The sequence below is a fragment of the Salvelinus alpinus genome, chromosome 6 (assembly GCF_045679555.1).
Source record: "Salvelinus alpinus chromosome 6, SLU_Salpinus.1, whole genome shotgun sequence".
Classification (NCBI taxonomy): domain Eukaryota; kingdom Metazoa; phylum Chordata; class Actinopteri; order Salmoniformes; family Salmonidae; genus Salvelinus; species Salvelinus alpinus.
The window spans coordinates 9,348,522-9,367,357 of record NC_092091.1 but is presented as its reverse complement, the minus strand read 5'-3'; the positions used below and the strand labels follow the sequence as shown (position 1 = coordinate 9,367,357).

General features: G+C 42.6%; 2 protein-coding genes across 3 annotated transcripts in view; one reads left to right on the top strand and one right to left on the bottom strand.

Moving 5' to 3' along the window:
- Positions 1-4,033: 4,033 nt before the first annotated feature.
- On the top strand, positions 4,034-10,958 carry LOC139577967 (octapeptide-repeat protein T2-like). The gene is made up of 2 exons (XM_071405089.1): positions 4,034-4,140; positions 10,418-10,958. The coding sequence occupies exons 1-2, from the start codon at positions 4,034-4,036 to the stop codon at positions 10,956-10,958; spliced, it is 648 nt and encodes a 215-aa protein (XP_071261190.1).
- A 4,766-nt stretch (positions 10,959-15,724) lies between these two features.
- Positions 15,725-18,836, bottom strand: part of LOC139577811 (dual oxidase 2-like) — a 42,806-nt gene continuing 39,694 nt past the window's right edge. For both annotated transcript variants that reach the window (XM_071404985.1, XM_071404987.1), the window contains 2 exons: positions 18,029-18,157; positions 15,725-16,452 (listed from right to left, as the gene is read on the bottom strand). In XM_071404985.1, the coding sequence (XP_071261086.1) occupies positions 16,330-16,452; positions 18,029-18,157 (252 nt within the window). In that variant the 3' untranslated portion in view covers positions 15,725-16,329. The remainder of the gene's footprint in view (positions 16,453-18,028; positions 18,158-18,836) is intronic.

The window sequence follows — 18,836 nt, the reverse complement described above, 5'->3', positions numbered from 1 at the left end:
TGAAGTGTTTCCAAAAGTATGTGGACACCTGCTCGTCCAACATCTCATTACATAATCATGGGAATTAACATGGCGTTGGTCCCCCCTTTGCTGCTATAACAGCCTCCACTCTTCTGGGAAGGCTTTCCACTAGATGTTGGAACATTGGTGCGGGGACTTGCTTCCATTCAGCCACGAGCATTAGTGAGGTCGGGCACTGATGTTGGGCGATTAGACCTGGCTCGCAGTCGGCGTTCCAATTCATCCCAAAGGTGTTCAATGGAGTTGAGGTCAGGGCTCTGTTCAGACCAGTCAAGTTCTTCCACACCGATCTCGACAAACCATTTCTGTATGGACCTCGCTTTGTGCACGGGGGCGTTGTCATGCTGAAACAGGAAAGGGCCTTCTCCAAACTGTTGCCACAAAGTTGGAAGCACAGAATCGTCTAGAATGTAATTGTATGCTGTAGCGTTAAGATTTCCCTTCACTGGAACTAAAGGGCCTAGCCCGAACCATGAAAAACAGCCCCAGACCATTATTCCTCCGCCACCAAACTTTACAGTTAGCACTGTGCAGTGGGGCAAGTGGCGTTCTCCTGGCATCCGCCAAACCCAGATTCGTCCTTCAGACTGCCAGATGGTGAAGCGTGATTCATCACTCCAGAGAACGCGTTTCCACTGCTCCAGCCGACGCTTGGCATTGCACATGGTGATCTTATGCTTGTGTGCGGCTGCTTGGCCATGGAAACCCATTTTATGAAGCTCCCGAAGAACAGTTCTTGTGCTGACGTTGCTTCCAGAGGCAGTTTGGGCCTCGGTAGTAAGTTTTGCAACCGAGGACAGAGGATTTTTACACGCTACGCACTTTAGCACTCGGCGGTCCAGTTCTATGAGCTTGTGTGGCCTACCACTTCACGGTTGAGCCGTTGTTGCTCCTAGACGTTTCCATTTCACAATAACAGCACTTACAGTTGACCGGGGAAGCTCTAGCAGCGCAGAAATTTGACGGACTGACTTGTTGGAAAGGTGGCATTTTATGACGGTGCCACGTTGAAAGTCACTGAGCTCTACAGTACAGGCCATTCTACTGCCAATGTTTGTCTATGGAGATTGCATGGCTGTGTGCTCAGTTTTATACACCTGTCAGCAACGGGTGTGGCTGAAATAGCCGAATCCACAAATTTGTCCACATACTTTTGTGTATATAGAGTAGGTACAGGTAAGCATTTTCAGAATTAAATTTTTTACAAGAATCGACTGATGGTGACTCAATGTTGCTATCAAATCTCTCGACCAGTTATCAAAACTCAACTCCTCGTTGATATAAGAGAACGGAGTTGAGCGTTCCTCAGCTAGCCCAGTACCCAGTATGTACAGTACCAACCGTCTCAAGAGTAGAGGTGCTGATCTAGGCTCCTGAGTGGCACCGTAAAATCTCTGAAATTGTTGCGTTTATTTTTTTGTTCAGTATGACATACTATATATATATATATATGTATGTATATATATATAGGGCAGAAATTTGACGAACTGACTTGTTGCAAAGGTGGCATCCTAAGACGGTGCCACGTTTAAAGTCACTGAGCTCTTCAGTAAGACCATTCTACTGCCAATGTTTGTCTATGGAGATTGCATGGCTGTGTGCTCGATTTTATACACCTGTCAGCAACGGGTGTGGCTGAAATGGCAGAATCCACTAATTTGAAGGGGTGTCCACATACTTTTGACCATGTAGTGTATATATATGCTACTACTTTGGCCTAGCCTGAGTGCCAGTCGGTTTGTGCTATCATACCAACTCCAATGTCACTCATTGTCATGTCCAATTAGTAAAAAAAAAAACGAATGAAGTTTGGTTTGAAAATGGCTGCTTTGGAGTTGGCAAGAGTACAAACTCCCCAGTGGCGCAGTGCGTCTCAGTACTAGAGGCGTCATTACAGACCCTGGTTTAATTCCAGGCTGTATCACAACCGGCTGTGATTAAGAATTTGTTCTTAACTGACTTGCCTAGTTAAATAAAAGCTGATGAGTATACGGTCAAAAAGGTCCTGGGACTATACTCTCAGTAGGAGTACTGATCAAGGATCTGTCCATATAATCTTATGAATTATTATCTTAAACAGATAAACTGATCCAAGATCAGCACTCGTACTCTGAGACACTTTCTGAACAGGGGCCCAGATCTACATGAGCCATATTTCTATGCTCTGAGGACTGTTAGTTCTTTCTTCTCCCAGTAGAGGTCATTAGTTGATCAGTGAACACCAAAGACATGATCACATCCACAGTATTACAAATGAGAGGCTATTTCAGGTCAGTAGACATTCTTACAGACTGGTAACTAAATGTTAATCAATTGGCCAGCGTGCACGCAAGATTTGGCATTGGGTCACAAATGGCACCCTTATTCCCTATATAGTGCACTACCTTTGAACAGAGGCCTAAAGGGGAATAGGTTGCCATTTGTGACGCTGACAGAGAAGCTTGGCCAATACAAACCTATTGTATCTGTTAGTGTAATGGAGATATGATACCTTTTAGGATTGTGGGTATTTAATATAGATGGGGTTGGACAATATAACTTAGAACTAACATGCCATTCACATTACAAATCACAAAAAAGAGTTGGCTAATCACGTTTTATTACAATTAGTCTCCTTTGAAAGAACTTTTTTCATGCCCCAAGAGAGGTACCGGATAGGTTCCAGGACGCAACAGACCCAAACTGAGAGGTACTGGATCTGGCCAAATAGGATTCCAGAACGCAAAAGTCCAAAACTGAGAGGTACCGGATCCGGCTCAAATATAGCACTGGAGAGGCCAAACTGTGTTTGTTAATGTATTGGGACATAATACCCATTAGAGCTATCAAATCAGATAAGCCAAACTGCTGATAAACCTGAACAAACTGCTGATAAACCTGAACAAACGGATGATAAAGAATGATGGAGGCCATTATGTTCTTGGGAACCTTCAATGCTGCAGAAATGTTTTGGTACCCTTCCCCAGATCTGTGCCTCGACACAATCCTGTCTCGGAGCTCTACAGACAATTCCTTTAACTTCATACCTTAGTTTTTGCTCTGACATGCACTGTCAACTGTGGGACCTTATTTAGACAGGTTTGTGCATTTCCAAATCATGTATAATCAATTGAAAATACCACAGGTGGACTCCAATCAAGTTGTTGAAACATCTTAAGGATGATCAATGGAAACAGGATACACCTGACCTCAATTTCGAGTTTCATCACAAAGGGTCTGAATACTTGTGTAAATAAGGTATTTCTGTTTTGTATTTTGTTTTATAAATGTAAAAATCTTTTTTTTTAAACTGTTATTATGGGGTATTGTGATGTCATTATGGGGTATTGTGATGTCATTATGGGGTATTTTGTGAAGACTGATGAGGAAAAAAATGTATTTAATCAATTTTAGAATAAGGCTGTAACGTAACAATATGTGGAAAAAGTCAAGGGGTCTGAATACTTTCCGAATGCACTGTATGTCAGTGAAGACCACCTATTTCAGATCAATAACAGACACCATATTTGCTGAGGTCCTTGACAATCATCTTGGCCACTATCTGGAGAGCTTGTTGAGGGCAGGTGCAGTTGCCGCGGTGACGCAACCTGACAGAATGCTGTCTATTGTGCTATCTGTAGAAGTTTGTGAGGGTCTTAGGGCCCTTGCTAAATTTCTTCAGCTGCCCTGAGGTTGTAGAGGAGCTGTTGTGGCTTTTTCACCACGGTGTTGGTGTGGTGGGACCATTTCAGCTACTCAGTGATTTGCACGCCAAGGAACTTTAAGCTTTTGACCTTCTCCAATGCGGGACTCGAGATGTGGATTGGGGCGCGCTCCCTCTGTCCACTGTAGTCCACAAACAGCTCCTTTGTTTTTTTACATTGAGGAAGAGGTTATTTTTCTGGCACCACTCCTCCAGGGCTCTAACTTCCTCACTGTAGGCTGTGTTGTCATTGTTGGTAACCAGGCCTACCACTGTTGTGTTGTCTGCAAAATTAATGATTGAGTTAGAGTCGTGCAGAGCCACGCGGTCATGGGTGAACAGGGAGTACAGGAGGGAGCTGAGCACACACCCTTGGGGGGCCCCTGTGTTGCGGATGAGCGTGGCGGAGGTGTTGCTGCCTCCTCTCACCACTTTGGGTCAGCCCGTCAGGAATTCTAGGACCCAGTTGCACAGGGAGGGGTTCAGATCCCGGGCCCTGAGCTAAGTGACAACCTTGGAGAGCACTATATGGTTGAAAGCGGCGCTGTAGTCGATGAACAGTGTTTTCATTTACAGCTTGAAACAAGTGGGGACAACAGACTGGGTTAGGGAGAGGTTGAATATGTCCGTAAGCACTCCAGCCAGCTGGTCTGCACATGCAATGAGGATGCGGCTTGTTATGCTGTCCGGGCCGGCCGCCTTGCGAGGATTAATATGCTTGAAAGTCCTACTCACATCAGCTACGAAGTTTGGGAGCACGCAGTCCTCGTGAGCAGCGGGGTCCGATAACAAATTTTGAAAGTTGCTCCAAAATGTCAAATTTTTAAGTTGTAAAAACTTGGATTGAACACACGACCCTCGGAGCCGGAGTTCACGGCTTACGTGGTATTCCTTTTAGTGCAATGGTGATTGCACTGTCCGTGGATCTGTTGGGGCAGTACGCAAATTGTAATAAAAACATCTGCTAAATGGTATACAGTATATGACTTATAAAGTGTGGTTACATTTAATTTGCTCTGTTATACCCACTTTGGAATGAGTTCGATAGCAACCGTGAATATAGTTTGTAATTAAGAGGTCTTCTCGATACTCATTCTCACAATACTACATTGGTAGTAGTCAGTGACAAATGTAAAAGCAGGGCTTGGTTAAAACCTGGAGGGGAGACCAACTGTAGATCAACTCTCCAGTAGGAGGTGCTGCCCAGCCTTTAAAAACGTCTTGTTTTTTTAAGTGAATATATAAAATTGAAGATCTGACGTTTCAAAGGCACAAATTCAAAGGTTTGTCTATGTTGAAAATTGGTTACATTGATGACAATTCTGTGGTTACATTTTTTTATATTTTAAATCCAATGTATTTTCCATGTAGATTCCACATCAAAATACATTGACAAATGACATTGAAACAACATTGATTTGATCAGTTTGTGCCCAGGGGTTAGCTTGGGCACAACAGCAATACACATCCATGAGGTGAGACTGCTGTTAGCCTATGCTTCACACTATATAGCAATGCAACTCTTATCAACACTGTTGGTTTTATTTTATAGTTTTATGACTTCTAAATATGATCGATCCTATCAGTTCTGGCAGGTTAAGGTTTGGCAAAGTTGCAATTAAAATATTGGTTTAAAGTGATACAGTAACAGTCAGTCGAAACTTTGGCAAATACGTGTGATGACACTGCCTGGTCTTTCGGCAAACAAGGAAGAAGGAGGTTTTATGGGAAGAACGGGTGGATCATACCTGTGGCCCTACCTGAGTATGATTGACCAACCAACCTCTCCCATCCTCCTCGACCTCTATCTTTAACAGTCAATATTTTACTTCATGATATTCACTGAAGTAAGCTTGATAATCCTATGTTAGCATAATTTAAAGATAACATTTGATTATTTGCCTCTTTTTAGTTGATAGAGTTCTGTGTGCTTTTGACCTTATAGCTTACTAACCAAGTCTGGAACCAACAGGACCCTGAACAGCTTCTACCCGCAAGCCATAAGACTGATAAATATTTAGTTAAATAGTTAACCAATAGCTACCCTCAATCCTACAACTATTGTATGCAGTGATCATGCGCCTATGAAAGGGAAAGGAGGATAAGATTGAATGCATTCAACTGAAATGTGTCTTCCGCATTTAATCCAACCCCTCTGAATCAGCCAAGTGTGGAGGGCTGCCTTAATCACGAGCCTTAGTTATACTGTTAGCACTGAGGCAGTTTGCCCTGGTAGGAAGTCCAGATCACACATAAATATCACAGTCATGTCTACTGCTGATAAGCCTCCCAGTAAAGCAATAAAAACAATCAAGAATCCCAGAGAAGTCCAAAGTTTGGACACACCTACTTATTAAACATGGAATCATGTAGTAACCAAAAAAATGTTAAACAAATCAAAATACTGTATATTGTATATTTGAGATTCTTAAAAGTGACAGCTTCGCACACTTTATGAGGTAGTCACCTGGAATGCATTTCATTTAACAGGTGTGCCTTGTTAAAAGTTAATTTGTGGAATTTCTTTCCTTCTTAATGCATTTGAGCCAATCAGTTGTGTTATGACAAGGTAGGAGAAGATAGTCCTATTTGGTAAAATACCAAGTCCATATTATGGCAAGAACAGCTCAAATAAGCAAAGAGAAATGACAGTCCATCATTACTTTAAGACATGAAGGTCAGTCAGTACAGAAAATGTCAAGAACTTTGAAAGTTTCTTCAAGTGCAGTCACAAAAAACATCAAGTGCTATGATGAAACTGGCTCTCATGAGGACCACAACAGGAAAAGAAGACCCAGAGTTACCTCTGCTGCAGAGGATAAGTTCATTAGAGTTATCAGCCTTAGAAATTACAGCCAAATAAACAGACACATCTCAACATCAAATGTTCAGAAGAGACTGCATGAATCAAGCCTTCATGGTCGAATTGCTGCAAAGAAACCACTACTAAAGGACACCAATAAGAAGAAGAGACTTGCTTGGGCCAAGAAACACAAGCAATGGACATTAGACCGGAGTCCAAATTTGAGATTTTTGGTTCAAACCGCCCTGTCTTTGTGAGACGCAGAGTAGGTGAACGGATGATTTTCGCATGTGTGGTTCCCACCGTGAAGCATGGAGGAGGAGGTGTGATGGTGCTTTGCTGGTGACACTGTCAGTGATTTATTTATAATTCAAGGCACACTTAACCAGCATGGCTACCACAGCAATACGCCATCCCATCTGGTTTGCGCTTTTATTTATTTTTCAACAGGACAATGACCCAACACACCTCCAGGCTGTGTAAGGCTATTTGACCAAGACGGAGAGAGATGGAGAGCTGCATCAGATTACCTGGCCTCCACAATCACCCGACCTCAACCCAATTGAGATGGTTTGGGATGGGATGGACCGCAGAGTGAAGGAAAAGCAGCCAACAAGTGCTCAGTATATGTGGGAACTCCTTCAAGACTGTTGGAAAAGCATTCCAGGTGAAGCTGGTTGAGAGAATGCTAAGAGTGTTCAAAGCTGTCATCAAGACAAAGGGTGGCAACTTAGAAGAATATAACATATGTTTTGATTTGTTTAACACTTACTTGGCTACAACGTGATTCCATATGTCATTCCATAGTTTTGATGTCTTCATTATTATTCTTGAATGTAGAAAATAGTAAAAAATAAAGAAAAACCCTTGAATGAGTAGGTGTCCAAACTTTTGACTGGTACTGTATGTAGCCTAAGAAACAAGGTTCATGAAATCGATAACTTGCTGGTAACAGATAACATTCATATACTGACCATCTCTGAAACAAATAGAATTAATGCTTTTGATGATACAGTGGTAGCAATGCATGGTTTCAACATTCAGAAGAGACAGGAATGCCAATGGTGGAGGTGTTTGTTGCTGTGCATATTCAGAGTCATATTCCTGTGATGTTTAGAAAGAATCTCATGTCAATATGGCTACAGGTTCATCTGCCACACCAAATTGTTATTTATTTAACTAGGCAAATCAGGTAAGAACAAATTATTATTTACAATGACAGCCTAAGAACAGTGGGTTAACTGCCTTGTTCAGGGGCAGAACGACATTCTCATTCACTATAGACTTATACCAAACGGATGACAGTATACCGTACTCATTCACTATAGACTTATACCAAGTGGATGACAGTCTACTGTAATCATTCACTATAGACTTATACCAAACGGATGACAGTATACCGTACTCATTCACTATAGACTTATACCAAATGGATGACAGTCTACTGTAATCATTCACTATAGACTTATACCAAACGGATGACAGTATACTGTACTCATTCACTATAGACTTATACCAAACGGATGACAGTATACTGTACTCATTCACTATAGACTTATACCAAATGGATGACAGTATACTGTACTCATTCACTATAGACTTATACCAAGTGGATGACAGTATACTGTACTCATTCACTATAGACTTATACCAAACGGATGACAGTATACTGTACTCATTCACTATAGACTTATACCAAGTGGATGACAGTCTGCTGTACTCATTCACTATAGACTTATACCAAATGGATGACAGTATACCGTACTCATTCACTATAGACTTATACCAAACGGATGACAGTATACTGTACTCATTCACTATAGACTTATACCAAGTGGATGACAGTCTGCTGTACTCATTCACTATAGACTTATACCAAATGGATGACAGTATACCGTACTCATTCACTATAGACTTATACCAAACGGATGACAGTATACTGTACTCATTCACTATAGACTTATACCAAACGGATGACAGTATACTGTACTCATTCACTATAGACTTATACCAAATGGATGACAGTCTACTGTACTCATTCACTATAGACTTATACCAAACGGATGACAGTATGCTGTACTCAAAAACAAATTTGGAGCAAATCATATTTTATAAATCAATTAATTTAGTGGATTTTTAAACCTCATTAAGCAGTTCATCAATGCCAAACGCTTTCCCATTTTTTGCAGCTTCAATCACCTTCTTAACTTCTGCCACAGACAGCTCCTCGTTTAAATAAGCGTTACTAATATATAAGACGGTTCTAACATTGTATTTCCCATTATAGTTTTCAGGGAACATATGTCTTTATACAATTCTTCCTCAAAAATATGTCACATTTTCGTTACCTGCCAATACCTGGCTCTGGTCCATTTCACTTTAATATCACAACCACTTATATTACAGTGTCTGATCCCGAGATCTGATGAAATCTCTTTGTGGCAAATAGTCAATAAGTATTGAGTTTCTGCCCGAGTAATAGTCAGCTGGCTAGCACACCTGTAAGCTGCGGGTACCTGAGTGCCCAATCACATATTGAGTGATTGACAGGTCTGAAACCCTACCAACTCTCTGACTCTCACAAATCACCTGCTCCTCCCCTGATACTCCCACTCACTTTGATCGATTGACAGGCCAAAATGTTAAGAACGAGGACATTGAATGGGAGGAATAATATTGTTTTAAGCAATAAGGATTGGAATTTTGCACTTTCTAGGTGCAAGGGTAAAAATGTAAAAAACTGAGTTTTCATCTTCTTTTTGTCACAATAATGTAGTACAATTTAAAAATGTGAATTTTGATTTATCTTTTAACAATTTTCTTTCTCAAAATAGCAAAATGTTATCCGGAATGGCATTGGACAAAAAACTGGAGTTTTGTGTTTAAATTTGGTCATTGATTATGTTTACATATAAACAATATTGAAAACATATTATTACGTCTCCAGATAATCCATTGGTCACAGATACCTTAAAAGAAAAAGGTGAAGGCGTGAATCAGAAAACCAGTCAGTATCTGGTGTGACCACCATTTGCCTCATTCAGCGCGACACATCTCCTTCACATAGAGTTGATCAGGCTGTTGATTGTGGCCTGTGGAATGCTGTCCCACTCCTCTTCAATGGCTGTACGAAGTTGCTGGATATTGGTGGGAACTGGAACACGCCGTCGTGTGCGTCGATCCAGAGCATCCCAAACATGCTCAATGGGTAAACTGTCTGGTGAGTATGCAGGCCATGGAAGAACTGGGACATTTTCAGTTTCCAGGAATTGTGTACAGATCCTTGTGACATGGGGCCGTGCATTATCATGCTGGAACATGAGGTGATGGCGGGGGGATGAATGGCACAACAATGGGCCTCAGGATCTAGTCACGGTATCTCTGTGCATTCAAATAGCCATCGGTAAAATGCAATTATGTTCGTGGTCTGCAGCTTTTGCCTGCCCGTACCATAACCCCACCGCCACCATGGGGCACATTGACATCAGCAAACCGCTCACCCACACGGCGCCATACACCTGGTCTGCAGTTGTGAGGCCAGTTGGACATACTGCCAAATTCTCTAAAACGATGTCGGAGGCAGCTTATGGTAGAGAAATTAATATTTAATTATCTGGCAACACCTGTGGTGGACACTCCTGCAGTCAACATGCCAATTGCACGCTCCTGCAAAACTTGAGACATGCCACAAACTGTGGCATTGTGTTGTGTGACAAAACTGCACATTTTAGAGTGTCCTTTAATTGTCCCCAGCACAAAGTGCACCTGTGTAATGATCATGCTGTTTAATCAGGTTCTTGATATGCCCCAGCTGTCAGGTGGATGGATTATCTTGGCAAAGGAGAAATGTTCACTAACAGGGATGTAAATAAATGTGTGCACAAAATTTGAGAGAAATATGTTTTTTGCAGGCCCAGGTCTCAACAGGCAGGCCCAGGTCTCAGGCAGGCCCAGGCCGCAACAGGCAGGCCCAGGTCAACAGGCAGGCCCAGGCCTCAACAGGCAGGCCCAGGTCTCAACAGGCAGGCCCAGGCCTCAACAGAAAGGCCCAGGTCTCAACAGAAAGGCCCAGGCCTCAACAGGCAGGCCCAGGCCTCAACAGGCAGGCCCAGGTCTCAACAGGCAGGCCCAGGCCTCAACAGGCAGGCCCAGGCCTCAACAGGCAGGCCCAGGTCTCAACAGGCAGGCCCAGGCCTCAACAGGCAGGCCCAGGTCTCAACAGGCAGGCCCAGGTCTCAACAGGCAGGCCCAGGCCTCAACAGGCAGGCCCAGGTCTCAACAGAAAGGCCCAGGCCTCAACAGGCAGGCCCAGGTCTCAACAGGCAGGCCCAGGTCTCAACAGGCAGGCCCAGGCCTCAACAGGCAGGCCCAGGCCTCAACAGGCAGGCCCAGGCCTCAACAGGCAGGCCCAGGTCTCAACAGGCAGGTCCAGGTCTCAACAGGCAGGCCTGATCATTTATAACAGAGTTACATATGAAGCTTATCTTGGCTCTATACTTGGCTCGCCCTGTTCACCCCCTGAGTGTGTTGTTGACGAAATGTGTTTTCTAGTCTGAGTTATAATATTAATGACCCAAGCCCAGCTCAGTTAACCCCTACCCTTGTGTCTCTGAGTCATTGTGCTTCAGCAAATGTACATTATCCTAGGGGAGTTGGTGAACACAATGTAAAGTAACCCATGTAAGTAACCTAATTAATTTCCCTCTAACTGACCTGAATGCCTCTGTTGATCCTACAGCTATGCAGTAATCATGTGCCTATGAATCAGAGTTATACTGTTAGCACTGAGGTGATGTGCCCTAGTAGGAAGTCCTCTGTGTGCAGTGTAAACATCAATAACTTGAGCATGTCTTCTGATAAGCTTCCCAGTAAAGCAATAAATACAATCAAGCATATGTGTGAAATGCTTGATAATGTAAGTGATATCAACAGAGATAGATTTTCTGGGTGATTTAAATATTGACTGGCTTTCATCAAGCTGCCTACTCAACAAAATAACACAGAAGGGGTGTTCTTTAATGGAAGCCTCTCCAATATAATCCAGGTAGAATCAGGATTTCCCCAGGGCAGTTTTCTAGGTCCTTTACTTTTTTAATTCTTTACTAACGTCATGCCACTGGCTTTGAGTAAAGCCAGTGTGTCAATGTATGCAGATGACTCAACACTATACACGTCAGCTACTATAGCGAGTGAAATGACTGCAACACTCAACAAAGAGCTGCAGTTAGTTTCAGAACAGGTGGCAAGGAATAAGTTAGTCCTAAATATTTCAAAAACTCTAAGCATTGCATTTTAGACAAATCATTCACTAAACCGCAACTAAATATTGTAATGAATAATGTGGAAATTGAGGAAGTTGAGGTGACTAAACTACTTGGAGTTACCCTGGATTGTAAAACTGTCATGGTCAAACCATATTGATACAACAGTAGCTAAAATGGGGAGAAGTCTGTCCATAATAAAGCGCTGCGCTACCTTCTTAACAGCACTATCAACAAGGCTGGTCCTACAGGCCCTAGTTTCTACCTTCTTAACAGCACTATCAACAAGGCAGGTCCTACAGGCTCTAGTTTCTACCTTCTTAACAGCATTATCAACAAGGCAGGTCCTACAGACCCTAGTTTCTACCTTCTTAACAGCACTATCAACAAGGCAGGTCCTACAGGCCCTAGTTTCTACCTTCTTAACAGCACTATCAACAAGGCTGGTCCTACAGGCTCTAGTTTCTACCTTCTTAACAGCACTATCAACAAGGCTGGTCCTACAGGCTCTAGTTTCTACCTTCTTAACAGCACTATCAACAAGGCAGGTCCTACAGGCCCTAGTTTCTACCTTCTTAACAGCACTATCAACAAGGCTGGTCCTACAAACCCTAGTTTCTACCTTCTTAACAGCACTATCAACAAGGCAGGTCCTACAGGCCCTAGTTTCTACCTTCTTAACAGCACTATCAACAAGGCTGGTCCTACAGGCTCTAGTTTCTACCTTCTTAACAGCACTATCAACAAGGCTGGTCCTACAGGCTCTAGTTTCTACCTTCTTAACAGCACTATCAACAAGGCAGGTCCTACAGGCCCTAGTTTCTACCTTCTTAACAGCACTATCAACAAGGCTGGTCCTACAGGCCCTAGTTTCTACCTTCTTAACAGCACTATCAACAAGGCAGGTCCTACAGGCCCTAGTTTCTACCTTCTTAACAGCACTATCAACAAGGCAGGTCCTACAGACTCTAGTTTCTACCTTCTTAACAGCACTATCAACAAGGCAGGTCCTACAGACCCTAGTTTCTACCTTCTTAACAGCACTATCAACAAGGCAGGTCCTACAGACCCTAGTTTCTACCTTCTTAACAGCATTATCAACAAGGCTGGTCCTACAGGCCCTAGTTTCTACCTTCTTAACAGCACTATCAACAAGGCAGGTCCTACAGACCCTAGTTTCTACCTTCTTAACAGCACTATCAACAAGGCAGGTCCTACAGGCCCTAGTTTATACCTTCTTAACAACGCTATCAACAAGGCAGGTCCTACAGACCCTAGTTTCTACCTTCTTAACAGCGCTATCAACAAGGCAGGTCCTACAGGCCCTAGTTTTATCACACTTGGACTACTGTTCAGTCATGTGGTCAGGTGCCACAAAGAGAGACCTCGGAAAATTACATTTAGCTCAGAATAGGGCAGCACGGCTGGCCCTTAAATGTACACGGAGAGCTAACATTAATAATATGTACGTAAATCTCTCATCGCTCAAAGTGGAGGAGAGCCTGACTTCATCACTACTTGTTTTTGTAAGAAGTGTTGACATGCCGAATGCACCGAGCTGTCTGTTTAAACTACTAGCACACAGCTCAGACACCCTGTCACGCTGGTATAAAGGATTTGGAGACAGGCGCAGGAATACATCTGGGTTATTTAATACACCCAAAACAAACACGTATACAAAACACTGGGATGTACCCAAACAAAAGAGCAAGGGTAAACCTCGTAGAACGACACAGGACCCGTAATACACAAAGCACAAAACACGCAGCACAGGCTGAGACAACTCGTAGGTGCTCACACCACCAACGGACATGGGAACAATAACCCACAGCCCAATGGGGAAACAAAGGGCACATTTATACAAACACAAACAGTGAGGAATTGGAACCAGGTGTGTGTAATGACACAGTTCGGCGCAGCCTAGAAGGCCGGTGACGTCGACCTCCGGAACTGGTGAACAGAATGAGCAGCAGTACCGGAGGGGATCCATGACACACCCATGCATACCCCACAAGACATGCCACCAGAGGTCTCTTCACAGTCCCCAAGTTCAGAACAGACTATGGGAGGCGCACAGTACTACATAGAGCCATGACTACATGGAACTCTCCTCATTTAACTGAGGCACGCAGTAGAAACAGATAAAAATACACCTTATGGAACAGCGGGGACTGTGAATATTCACACACACAGGTACAGACACAAGCATACGCGCACACACACACACACACACACACACACACACACACACACACACACACACACACACACACACACACACACACACACACACACACACACACACACACACAGGTACACACACACACACACACACACACACACACACACACACACACACACACACACACACACACACACACACACACACACACACACACACATACAGGTACACACACACACACACACACACACACACACACACACACACACACACACACACACACACACACACACACACACACACACACACACACACACACACACACACACACACACACACACACACGCTGGCACATGCACTCTACACATACGCACATCGTAAAATTGTTGTATGGTGGTATTGTACATTTTGTATTGTAGATATGTAGGGGTGTAACTATGTTATATGATGTACTGTTTTATCTTTTGTTTTATGTGTGATGTGTCTTCATGTGTTTGGACTCCAGGAAGAGTAGCTGCTGCTTTGGCAACAGCCAATGGTGTTCCCTAATAAATACAAATACAAAAGTTGGCTGGATGTCCTTTGGGTGGTGGACCATTCTTAATACACACAGAAAACCCAGCAGCATTGCAGTTCTTGACACACTCAAACCAGTGCGCCTTGCACCTACTACCGTACCCCGTTCAAAGGCCACTAAATCTTTTGTCTTGCCCATTCACCCTCTGAATGGCACACATACACAATCCATGTCTCAGTAATCTCAAGGCTTAAAAATCATTCTGTAACCTGTCTCCTCCCCTTCATCTACACTGATTGAAGTGGATTTAACAAGTGACATCAATAATGGATCATAGCTTTCACCTGGATAGTCCTTGAAAGAGCAGGTGTTCTTAATGTTTTGTACACTCAGTTTATGTAATTCATGTCAAAGTCTAAGTCATCCTGGTTTGGTGGAACTTTTATTTTACCAGGCAAGTCAGTTAAGAACAAATTCTTATTTTCAATGACGGCCTACCGGGGACAGTGGGTTAATAACTGCCTTGTTTAGGGGCAGAATGACAGATTTTTACCTTGTCAGCTCGGGGGATTAGATCTTGCAACCTTCCAGTTACTAGTCCAACGCTCTAACCACTAGACTACCTCCCGCCTTTGTTTGAAGTGCTGTCACAATGAAAATGTTTTTTTAAATCAACTTGTCTCAGCAGCATACATATTTGATGCAAAACAAAGTGTAAAAAGGGCTTATTTTGTCGATTTGACAGATACATCTTGGCTAGATTGTAGTCACGGTGTGCCTGCATATGGAGCTCAGCCAGCACTGTTATTTTTGTAACTGAATGAAAACGTTTTAATGATGTGATTTAACCGATTGATGTTGGGAAAGTAGATGTCGAAATGTACAATGGTCTTAAATGCCTTTAAATAGCTTGGGGAGGAAAAATATTTCCCAAAATTAAGGCTACTGATTATTTCTCAGTATCTACTCGCAAGCTTCTCATTGACAGCCTGAAGAGCTACCAGTCATACCGTTTTCTGCCGCGGTGCAACCTTTGGTAGTTTGATGGACTCCGAGTCAGAGCCAAAGCCAAGACAATGCCCGGGCCGTGCTCATCATGGTTCTGACAGGCGAAGTGAAAATGATACCATGATTTTGCTCGTTGTGCACGTTGCTCAATTGATATATCAACCGTGGTATCATTTTCACTTCGCCTGTGTGTGTAACGACACCATCGGACATGAAACGACGATACAAATGTAACAACAGCACAACAAAATAGATAAAAACATTTATTTTTGCAGGTGCCTTGTCATTTTATACACCGGTGGTGCAACAAGTGCCTTCTAACAGTGACAGCAGGAGCAACCAACATTATCAAGTGGTCAAAACCATTCATCTTCAGGTTCAGAAATACAAACTGTTAATTATTACATCATATATAAAATGGACATATCTATTTAATACAGACTAGCTCATAACATTGCTAATCATTGAAAAATGACAAATCTACCCAATGGATTATGATAATATCCTGTTTAAAAAATAAATAAAAGTGGTTGTGCAAAAACATACGTTTGCACCTCCATTTTCAAAGTGGGGATGCAGCCGCTCCCTTTGCTCCGTCATCTGCAGGGATTACTCAGCATACAACAATTATACAAACTATTCTACTTCTCTTTATTTATTTTAGTTTTGGAGAACAAAAAAAATCCAGATGATGTGCAGTATTACATAAAAGCAGTAGACAGTATTTTATATTTTAATTTTAAAGAATTTATAAGTCGTAAAATCTAGTCTGAAGGACTCATAAACTGTTCTTTCTTCATTGTTATTCGGGCACAGTAGAAAGTGGTGTATTATGGGTATTCCCCAGTCCTGTTGTTAGAAGTTCTCATAGTGATGTATGAAATGTGTTTGGTCTCTCTTGTTCATCTGTTGGCAGGCCTTCTCTACGTTCTTAGTGAGACCAGGAGGACCACAGCTGAACACACCAATCTTACCCACCTGGGGGGGGGGGGGGGAAGAGAGAGAGAGAGAGAGAGAGAGAGAGAGAGAGAGAGAGAGAGAGAGAGAGAGAGAGAGAGAGAGAGAGAGAGAGAGAAAATTAGGGAGAAAGAGAAAAACAAACAGTAATTTTGTAAGACCAGTTCCAGTGTATGAGTATCAGTTTATCATGGTAGATTGCTACTGCAGCCGATGGAGACGTGGAGGGGACACAGTACAAGGAAGTGATGCTGAATTCTGTGGAAGGGATCACAACAGCATACAGCATTCGGAAAATATTCAGAACCCTTGACTTTTTCCACATTTTGTTACATTACAGCCTTATTCTAAAATGGATTCAATTAATTATTTTCCTCATCAATCTACACACAATACCCCATAACGACAAAGCTAAAACAGGTTTTTAGAATTTTTGCTAATGTATTAAAAATAAAAACTGAATTAACAGAAATCTACATAAGTATTCAGACCCTTTGCTATGAGACTCAGGTGCATCCTGTTTCCATTGACCATCCTTGAGATGTTTCTACAACTTGATTGGAGTCCACCTGTGGTCAATTCAATTGATTGGACATGATTTGGAAAGGTCCCACAGTTGACAGTGCATGTCAGAGCAAAAACCGAACCATGAGGTCGAAGAAATTGTCCATAGAGCTCCGAGACCGGATTGGACAACAGGACAACAACCCTAAGCACACAGCCAAGACAACGCAGGAGTGGCTTCGGGACAAGTCTATGAATGTCCTTGAGTGGCCCAGCCAGAGCCCGGACTTGAACCCGATCGAACGTCTCTGGAGAGACCTAAAAATAGCTGTGCAGCGATGCTCCCAATCCAACCTGACAGATCTTGAGAGGATCTCCAGAGAAGAATGGGAATAACTCCCCAAATACAGGTGTGCCAAGCTTGTAGCGTCAAACCCAAGAAGACTCCAGGCTGTAATCGCTGCTTCCACAAACTACTGAGTAAAGGGTCTGATTACTTATGGAAATGTATTATTTTAATAAATTAGCAAAAATTTCAAAAATCCAGTTTTTGCTTTGTCATTATGGGGTAATGTGTGTATATTGATGAGGGGGGAAAAACTATTGAATCCATTTCTGAATAAGGCTGTAACGTAAACAAAATATGGGAAACTTGAAGAGGTCTGAATACTTTTCAAATGTGTTGTATGTAGCATAGTCTTCTTCCAGAGATGTTAGCCCTGTATTAGCTAACGTCTATGGACAAGTAGTACTGATAGGATAGTATGATAACAGATGATAGCAATATAATGACCACGATAAAGTACAAACAGGTCTGGCATCAGGTTTTACGCAACATGGCGCTGATGGATGTGTCTATGTAACTGACCTCAGAGTCCACCTCCTGTAATGAGCTGAAGGAGACAAAGGACACACACACACCACACACACATACACAAAGACTCACACACACACACACACACACACACACACACACACACACACACACACACACACACACACACACACACACACACACACACACACACACACACACACACACACACACACACACACACACACACACACACAATGTTGTGTAGCAGTAACTAACCTCAGGGTGCACCTCCTGCAGAGAGCTGAAGAAGGAGACAAATGGTGGACGACCGAAGTGGGTCACAGAACGCAGGCCGGTGAACAGGCTCCGATTCCTCACCTTCTGGAAGTGACGCTCACACACGTACTGACCAGACACATCAGGACATCCCACTTTAGTACCACATACTACATTTACTGTTGTTAAATGTACAGTCCTAAAGTCCTCAAGTACTAACGTTTTAAAGTCCTAAAGTCTTAAAGTCACAATATCACCAAGTCCTAAAGTTCTAGTCACAAAGTCCTAAAGTCTTAAAGTCACAAAATCACCAAGTCCTAAAGTCCTAAAGTCTTAGTCACCAAGTCCTAAAGTCTTAAAGTCACAAAGTCCTAAAGTCTTAAAGTCACAAAATCACCAAGTCCTAAAGTCTTAGTCACCAAGTCCTAAAGTCTTAAAGTCACAAAGTCCTAAAGTCTTAAAGTCACAAAATCACCTAAGTCCTAAAGTTCTGAAGTCCTAAAGTCTTAGTCGCCAAGTCTTAAAGCCACAAAGTCCTAAAGTCCTAAAGTCACAAAGTTACCAAGTCCTAAAGCCCTAAAGTCCTGAAGTCTTAGTCCCCAAGTCCTAAAGCCCTAAAGTCGCAAAGTCACAAAATCACCTAAGTCCTAAAGTCCTAAAGTCTTAGTCGCCAAGTCCTAAAGTCTTAAAGCCACAAAGTCCTAAAGTCTTAAAGTCACAAAGTCTTAAAGTTCTAAAGTCTTAAGGTCCTAAAGTCTTAACGTCCTAAAGTCTTAAAGTCTTAACGTCCTAACGTCTTAAAGTCTTA